Source organism: Aegilops tauschii, chromosome 7, assembly GCF_002575655.3.
Source record: "Aegilops tauschii subsp. strangulata cultivar AL8/78 chromosome 7, Aet v6.0, whole genome shotgun sequence".
NCBI classification, from domain to species: Eukaryota; Viridiplantae; Streptophyta; class Magnoliopsida; order Poales; family Poaceae; genus Aegilops; species Aegilops tauschii.
The window spans coordinates 537,936,432-537,945,738 of NC_053041.3; the positions used below are offsets into that span (position 1 = coordinate 537,936,432).

The window sequence follows — 9,307 nt, forward strand, 5'->3', positions numbered from 1 at the left end:
GTTATTCTAAAAAAATGTTTTGGAGCATTGGTTTTTCTTTTTGCCCAGATCTCCACGAATGTCATTCCATCACGAAAATCTGCATGCTTGTGGAATATACATGAATGTTTGTTGCCAAAAAAATTCAGAATTTTTATTTTTTTACACTTTTTTGTTACTGTTCCGAATGGTGCATGTGAGCTCATGCTCACAAACTCCATGTCCCACTCTAACAAATCAACTCTCGGGTTGGAAAAAATAATTTATATTGATTTCTTCTTCTGTGAATTGAGTCTTCCAAATGATAGACAACTCTACATTTGGTCTTATAGGAATGATAATAGATGGAGCACATCTCTTTAGAATACTACTAGGAAAGGAGCACATGTGTTGCAACGGGGTAATAAAATTATGCTCTTCAAATTGAGTGACCCATAACATAATACCCATAATATACAACCCTCGTTGTTAATTCAAATCAATAATACAGATGTTTGTTGCACTTAATAATTAAACATGCTAATATAATACATTTAATTGATGGACTACATGACCCAAGCTTATAGACCGGTTGTCATGAACCAAAATGAATCAAACTGATTAAGTGGTTGATATGTATAAGGTCAATGAAACCATTGAGAGTGGCAACTACAAGCTCAACGCACCGTGAGGCTTAAGTTCTCTTATTGCAGACATGTGTAGCCAGTGCTACTAACATCATTAAGCCATCATTATTAGGGGTAGTAGTGCATAGTCTTCTTCATAGGTTGTGATTTGTGAAATACTCTCGCAGTACATTGTCTTGTTACACCGTCCTGTGCCGTCGTCTCGTCAAGTCCTAATCGGGAGCAGTGTTCAGCTGATAAGAACTCTACCAGAAAGTAATGGCAATCAAGCTGGCATTGTATCAGTGCATGCTCATAAATCACACATACAGTTGGCCTCTCCTCACAAATATGCAAGACACAGAAAACATGTGTTATCGTTAATTGACTACTGGATAGTTTTGATACAATAAATCAGTATAAAAAAGCACAGGCAAATGGAGAAAATATGAACCTATGGCGTTGCACTCGCTCCTCCTCACTAACCTTGGTGACTTGGCTGTCTTCATCTAAATTTCCCAAGATCTTTTCTGATGGCCCTTTTGGTGCACCAACTCAAAATTACAAGAAATAGGACACCCTTCTGCTTATCGGTCTCGGAATTGGCACAACTCCTTTGGTCAGCATACCGAAGGATGTCCTGAACAACATGAAGTCCAATAAGGGAACGTAATGACTGAAAGTTCTTTCTCATACATGAGTAGAGATGCACAATGCCTAAACTGGATTCAACAGGAGCAGCAAAGCATGGATGACGACGAGTTAGGCAGCACCTTCAAGGGCAACGGGCCAAACCGAGCATACTTCTGTTGGGTTACCATGGAACAAGCGGCTCGTTTGAATGGTTCAAAGGTGATATAGGTGAAGTTGCTGAAAGTGATGACGGTATACTAGGCAACCGCAACAGTTTCGGTAAACAACAACGTCCCACATAGCACAGATTTGTAGAAGGAAAATAACTTAATCTCTTGCTGTACAGAATGCAATACAGATGCGCAGCTACCTTACAAGTGTGTATGAGGAAGGAGATGCGTGGTCAGCTCTGATTGCCATGGTTCAGTCTCCCCAACATGGTAGCAAGGTTTCTTCTTCTTCTCCCTTCTCCCACTGTTACCTGCAAAAAGTTTCAGATACACCATGGTTGCTTCCTCTCCTGACTGCTACATCACAGATCCGCACACTTTGCAAGGCCAAACTGGAGAAAGGCGCGCTCTGATTTGGCCAGTACCCACGAGAACCCACGTATAGGCCAGTCACATTTGATTAAATTTTGCTTGGCTGTGCGCCTGATCAAAATTTAAGTGACGAATCCTACTTTACATTACACAAAGACACTTAAATTTTCTCCCTGTTTACAATATGAATAGATGGACACCCAATATGAATCAAACAGTGACGAATCATATTGTAAACTCCGCATAAGTCTGCAGGTTTTTTCTACTGTGGATCTCCCACGCTTACAGAAGTAGTCACGGATGTTGCAGTAGAATTCACCTTCTGCTTCCTCCTCTTACCGGCTCTCGTCAGCGGCAGCAGGGGAGAGGCGGCTGTAGCGACGTATCCCGGTCGGACCCGTGCGTGGAGGAGACTTGCTCGGATACACGGCCTTGCCTGACTCCCCATGAATCGCCCTCCTTTTGCCACATAAATAGGCCTCGAGCCCTCTACGGAAGCATCCAATCTCGCGGTCTGCAATCTCGCCGTTCTATCAACTCCGCCGGACGCCGTGCTCCATATGCGGACATGATGCCGTCGTAAAATCTCGCGGTTCTACCAACATCGCCGGACCGCCCGTGCTCCATCTGAGGTACGCCTGATCTCTCGTGCCAAGCTAAATTCGGTTCTGTCGTTTTGAAGAGCACATGATTTTTGCTGCGTGTCTGCACTCTGCAACCATAGCTGCCATCATCATCATCATCATTACCTTGCCCGTATACGGACAGTCTGCACTCTTTAGGCCTCATACACACTAGAGAGTACTACTTCATAGTGGCGGCTGGTAGTTCCAATATCTGGAGAAAGAACCATGCTATACGTACGACAATTCACATACGAATTATATCCGATGGAGCAAATCAACCTGTATATCAGTTGGACTCTAAGTCCAGCAACGGCTGGATGTTGCATCGTACCAAATCGGACAAGTCATGTTCGTACGTGTAGTAGTTTCGCTGGAGAAAGAACCATGCTATACGTACAACAATTCACGTACGAATTATATCCGATGGAGCAGATCAACCCGTATATCAGTTGGACTCTAAGTCCAGCAACGGCTGGTCATCGCTCTTTTGTATATTTTTATTCTCTTTCCTTTACAGTAAAACATACACCATGCTCGCATTGTTGCATCTTGCAATTAGTTCCAGATTTGCTCGTGGGTGTCATTCGAGGTCAGAGTAATTATTTAGGCAGTGTGCCAACTTTAGGCCCCCTCTGTTGAAATCCAAAAATCCAGTAGCTTATGCAGCCTATAAGTAGCTTCTATTGATTAGTAGCTGATTTCTGTCATAATGAATAGCTGGACACACCCACTATTTACATATTATTATAATTTCTCCCTGTTTGGTTGAACTCCATGTTGATTGCACCTTCGCACAATATAAAATATTATTTTGGTTGTTATTGCAGAAAATGAATGACAGCGCTGACTTGACCATTGTTGTGGATTTTGATAACCGACCTTAAAAAAGCCAAATTTTCTGAGTCGGATGTTTTGGAGCCATCACCTACGCCACCAACCATCTCAACATTATCTTTTGGTTTTTGAATGTTTTGAATCGATTACTCTGGTATTAAATAGATGTTGATCCATTGCGATGACCTCCGTTACCAACCAGATCGACATCACCTCCGGTTTCTGAATGTATGCATGAAAGACAAGTTTATTCGATGATGATAAAGCAACCAGAGGAATATGAAGAAATAAAAGTTGATGAAACATACAACTACTTCCCAATAGGTAATTGTTTATGACGTGTACTTTTGTATCTAGCGTCTTAAATGCCTTTTTGTTATTTAATATTATTATTTCTGTATGTGCACGGTTAATCCATATTTACACATGGATTTATTCAATATTCTTTCAAATTATTTTACCTTTTGCAGATTATGCACTGACCAACCATGATGTATGTGCTCATATAGCAATGGAAACATTTTTTGAAAAAACAATTACTGGTGAAGATAGATGAAATATCTGTCAAAAAGCATCGCTAGATGAAAAAGGGGTGGCTAAACGATGATGTAAGTACCCTTACTTACAAGGAGAAGTCCAATTATTGATATCCACTAGTAATGTCTTTTTCAAAATCTTTTTACGTAATCAACACATATGTATGTTGTATAGAGGACCAAGTACATGTTCAAAATGATAGTAAAGTATTTCAGAATCCCTTTGTTACCGCACCGTTAAAAAGGGAGATCAACCTTGGAATACATGAAGATGGTACCTTTATGAAAAAGATTGTCAAAAACTTGTGAAGCATGACATGGTAACATCCATATCCTTAATTAATATGTTCTGGGTTTAATACATATTTATTAGTAATTTTACTAATAATCTTGAAAAAGATTGTCAAAAACTTATGTGAAGCATGACATGGTAACATCCATATCCTTAATCAATATGTTCTGGGTTTAATACATATTTATTAATAATTTTACTAATAATCTTGATTATAGAATGAAAACTTTCAATAAATATGAACAACACACATTGCTATTTAACTGTTGTGAACGCGAAAAATTGTGAGATTAAAATGCTAGACTCATTGTGTTTCAGGTTAGACCGAGATGATCTCACTATTACGGTTGGTTACTACATCATAAACTGATCCTTCGCTTATGTGTATTATTTCCGATCACATATTTCAGCTACAAGGATTACAATATCAATTGGACAATATTAACTTGATAAGCCACAATTGGAAAGACTTCGATGTTACTAAATGGAAGATTACAAAACAACTATGGAAGCCAATTCAAAAACACAAGTATAAAGCAACACATATGTTCTATACTATTATAAGTAGTATTGTGATCTATCTAGGGTACTCATTTTTTTAATTATACAGTTCACCCCATGGTCTATTATGCTTAAATTCGTGCAATATTAGACCAGATATGCACTATCTTATCCGATTACACATGTATATATCTCTTTTGTTTGAGAAATATATATAGTTGATGATATGTTCATTTTTATGATATACTAATAATTGTTGGTGTTGCATAGGAAATTATTAATTCTTTTAGGTATTAGTTAGCCAGCATACTATTATGTTAAAAACAAACACCGTGGCAATGACTACAATGATTGAACAAAGTGATGATGACATTGAGGGAGATCCTAATGAAATGTTGGAAAGTCCATTTGATAAAATAAAAATCAAAAGCAATAATCTCATTATCTATGAAAATAAATACCAATCACTAATATTTGTTCTTTCAAACACGAGCTTACATGAGTTACTAGGTAAACTTTGTAGCTACATCAAATCAATCGATTCTATAAAGATTTTATTGTAAGTTATTTCAAATTAGTGGTGCAATTGACAACACACATTATCTTATTTTCTTATGAGTTTGGGACAAGGCAAAACCTTGATTTTGTAGTCCCCAAGGTTTTGGACTTGCCCCAAACTCATGAAAAAAATAAGATAATGTTTATGTTTGTTGTCTATTGCACTACTAATTTGAAATGAATCACTCTAAAATATCTATAGAATTGATTGATTTGATGTAGCTACAAAGTCCACCTACTAACTCATCTAAGCTCATGTTAGAAAGAACATATATTAGTGATCTGTATTTATTTTCGACAAATAATGTGCTTATTGCTTTTTATGTTTTTGTATGATATGGACTTTCCAACATTTCAACATCATTAGGATATCCATCAATGTCATCGCCAATTTGTTCAATCATTGTAACCGTGGCTCCGGTGTTTGTTTTCCAACATAATAGTATATACTCGCTAACTTTATACCTAAACGAAGTGATAATTTCCTATGTAACACCAACAATTATTAGTATATTATTGAACAAATCATATATGTTTATCAAACAAAAGCGATATATACATGTATAATCGGACCGGATAGTGCATATCCAGTCCAATATTCCATGAATTTAAGCATTAGTAGACCACGAGATGAACTGTATAATTAAAACAAAATTATTACACATCAATTATTACGTATATTGGTATAGAACACATGTGAAGCTTTATATCATATCTTTTTGAATTGGCTTTCGTAATTGTTCTGTAATATTCTATTTAGTAACATCTAAGTCTTTCCAATTATGGCTAATGAAGTTTTAACTTTCAAGCATGTCCAAGTGATATTTTAGTTCTCATAGCTGAAAATTAATTAATGATCAGATTTAATACACACAAGCGAAATTTCATATAATAAAGGATAATAAATGATGTAGTAACTAACCGTAATAGTGAGATCATCTTAGTCAAACTCGTAACACAATGAGTCGAGTACTTGAATCTCACTCTTTTGCATTCGCAACAGCTAAATACCAATGTGTGTTATTCATATTTATTGGAAGTTCAATCTATAAAAGACAATCAGTTAAACTATGAATAACAATGTATGGAACACAAAACATGAAAATTATGTATATGGATGTTACCATGTCATGCTTCACATAGTTTTTGACAATCTTTGTCATAAAGGTACCATGTTCATATATTTCAAGGTTGCCATCCTGTTTTAACGGTCCGTTAACAAAAGGATTCTCAAAATATACTTTACTATCATTCTGGACATGCACTTGGTCTTTTATACAAAGTTTGACCAAATTTATATATTGAAAAAAATATCAGCATTGTCTACAATGCTTAAGTTATATACCAAAAAGGCTTTCGCCCCGCTTTATAAATAAAGCAAACCGTCCAAGAGCACACATACACGGACTAGTCCAAACACACACACCCAAGTCTCACAAGAGGAAGTACAATAGGTTCTGCTGAGGGCACAGTTTAAGTTATATAGTATGAAATTTAATTTCATGATGCATCTAATGAAATTAAATTTTATCTAATAAACATATGCATTTTGTAACGTAAATGTTGATTTTTTTTCCCTATAAAGTTGTTCAAAATTTCCAAAGTTTGACTTCAGACAAATTTTATATGGAAACTAAAAGGAAACCGAAGGAGTACCAATGATGATGAGATAAATGATGTTTATTTTTTTAAATAGAACCTAGCGGAGAGCCTGTCCGGCCGCAGATCACCATGTTAGGTTGATCTCTCTCCCGTTCGAACCCAACGGGTCGAACGGGCCCTTGACTCGCACCCTGATCGGGGGCGTCCAACCAAACCATGGTTGGTGGGCCCCTGTGACCCGCGCTATATAAACAGAGGTGGGGGCCGGGGCACGACTTACGAGGTTAATCGCTGCCACAATCCCCACCTACAATCCCTACCGATCTAGGGTTAGCGCGGTGCTCACGGGAAGTTCCACCACCTCGCCCACTCTCCGCCATCGCCGTGCGCCCCAGCACCACGATGGCCTCCGGCTCAAGTTCATCCACTGCCGGACAAGGTAGGTTCACCGGATCTACTAGCCTACTCCGATCCAAAGAATCTATCAATGGTATCAGCCAGATCGGGCTAGTTGATTTCGGTACAAAGAAACAAACACAGAAAAAGTCTCTGAAAATGCAAAAAGAAATTTTTTAGAAAATAAATGTTCATGAATTTTATAAAGAAAATTAATAAAGTTCATGATTTTATATTCGGTCATAGAAAAGTTTCTGTAAAAAGTAAAAAGTTCGTGAATTTTTATTCATGTTTTTCCGCTGCGTAAATAATTAATGCTCTTTTACAAAGAAAATAAAAGTTTACATAGTATTAAGTTTTTAAGAGCATGTTAAAGTGATTATTAAAATGAATATGATTATGTTATTTTTATGACCAACGTTGTTAATAACATGATCATGTTTTATTATTGAAATTTAAAGGTGCATTTATTTCTAATTTTTGCCCAACGGTAATATAGATTTAATTGCATAGACAATTATATGTTTAATTTGACCAACGTTAGATTAATGCATATTATTGTTATATTGATGTCACTTAAATTGTGATTTCAGGAGGCTTTCACTTGATGAGTTGCCTAAAAGAAGTTCCGACACTCAGAGGTGACAACCACACTGAGTGGAGGAAGAAAGTTGAACTGGCGTTTGTTTGTGCTGATCTTGACTGGGTTGTGGAGAAACCACAGCCGGTCAGACCCACAGAGCCAGTAAGAGAGGCCACTGATGATGATGCTGCATGGGCTAAAAAGAAAGGGGACTATGCTCCTTTGGAGCAGTCCTACCTCATAGATAATCAAAAGTGGGTCAATGCAAATAAAAAATGCATGGCCTTTATAAAGAACACCATTGAGAGCGCCATTGTGGGCTCCATTGCAGAGTGCACTTCCGCAGGGGAGTTGCTCTCAAAGATAAAGAACCAGTTCACTGGCTCTTCAAAGATATATGCCACCCAGGTGTTAGAGCAACTGGTGACAGAAAAATACACAGGTGGTAGTCATGGCATAAGAGAGCACATCCTCAGGATGAGCAATATGGCAGCAAAGCTTAAGCCCATGGATGCGGATCTGGAGATCAAACCAGCGCTCCTGGTCCACCTTGTCATGGCTTCACTACCCAAGGAGTTTGAAGCTTTTGTTGTGAACTATAATATGTCACCTGGAACATGGGACGTTGAAAAGACAATAGCAATGTGTGTTCAAGAAGAGGAGAGACTCAAAGCCTCACATGGTGGTACACTCAACTATGTGCAGGGTCACAAAAGAAAGAATTACAATCAAAACAACAAAAGTTCTCCTTCAAAGCCACAAGGAAAAGTTTCCTATCAGCATCAGCGTCAGCAACAACCTTTCTCAGTGGACAAAGACACTTGTCTCCACTGTAAGAAGACCGGGCATTACAAGAAAGACTGTCCTGTTTGGCTAAAGTCGATCATGGCAAAAAGAGGTAACAATATAGTTTCATTTGTAAATGAATCCCTGTATGCACAGTTTTCAAAATCCACTTGGTGGATTGACTCAGGAGCAACTGTTCATGTTGCAAATTCTTTACAGGGATTCCATTCGACGCGGACTACACTAAAAAGCGAAAGACGCATTGAAGTGGCGAACGGAGTTGAAGTAGAAGTTGAAGCTGTCGGTGATATCTCCTTGGAGTTAGCTGATGGATTCAATCTTCTACTTAGAGATGTTTTATTTGTTCCATCATGTCATAGAAACTTAATAAGTGTTTCTTGCTTGGACAAAGATAATTATGAGTGTTATTTTGGACATGGCAAGTGTGCCATTTGGTTAAATAATGCTTATGTGGGTGATGCTTTACTACATGATGAGCTTTATTTGTTATCACTTCGTGAAAAAGTTTATTCCGTTTGCAATGTGAAAGAACATGTTTTTGCGTCGAATAAAGAACAAAAGAAAAGAAAAAGAACATTTGACTCATCGAAATTATGGCACTGTCGCTTGGGCCATATTTCGAAGGGGAGAATAGAAAGATTAGTCAAAAGTGAAATTCTTCCTCCGTTAGAATTTTCAGACTTAGAACAATGCATAGATTGCATTAAAGGAAAGTACGTAAAACAAATCAAAAAAGGTGCAATCCATAGCACAGGCACACTAGAAATCATTCACACTGATATTTGTGGACCATTTCCGGTGAAAAGTGTGGAT

General features: G+C 37.7%; 1 protein-coding gene across 4 annotated transcripts; it reads left to right on the forward strand.

The window, feature by feature from the left end:
* Positions 1 to 1,491: 1,491 nt before the first annotated feature.
* On the forward strand, positions 1,492 to 8,962 carry LOC109751841 (uncharacterized). Of its 4 annotated transcripts, none has more exons than XM_045230894.2 (5): positions 1,492 to 2,391; positions 3,213 to 3,543; positions 3,690 to 3,827; positions 7,698 to 8,585; positions 8,693 to 8,962. In XM_045230894.2, exons 4-5 carry the CDS (start codon positions 7,712 to 7,714, stop codon positions 8,737 to 8,739), a joined length of 921 nt encoding a protein of 306 aa, XP_045086829.1. In that variant the 5' UTR covers positions 1,492 to 2,391; positions 3,213 to 3,543; positions 3,690 to 3,827; positions 7,698 to 7,711; the 3' UTR covers positions 8,740 to 8,962. The 4 variants fall into 4 exon arrangements, with proteins under 4 accessions (XP_045086829.1, XP_045086830.1, XP_073361141.1 ...); XM_045230895.2 differs by having other exon boundaries at positions 3,422 to 3,543; XM_073505040.1 differs by having other exon boundaries at positions 1,563 to 1,665; positions 3,422 to 3,543.
* Positions 8,963 to 9,307: the final 345 nt, after the last annotated feature.

Bases quoted from the DNA above. Each gene is read 5' to 3' on its own strand.
- LOC109751841 (XM_045230893.2), top strand. From the start codon at position 7,111: ATGGCCTCCGGCTCAAGTTCATCCACTGCCGGACAAG. The intron at 7,148-7,697 runs GTAGGTTCACCG...TTGTGATTTCAG, and splicing joins TTCATCCACTGCCGGACAAG to GAGGCTTTCACTTGATGAGT. The intron at 8,586-8,692 runs GTAACAATATAG...AATTCTTTACAG, and splicing joins GTCGATCATGGCAAAAAGAG to GGATTCCATTCGACGCGGAC.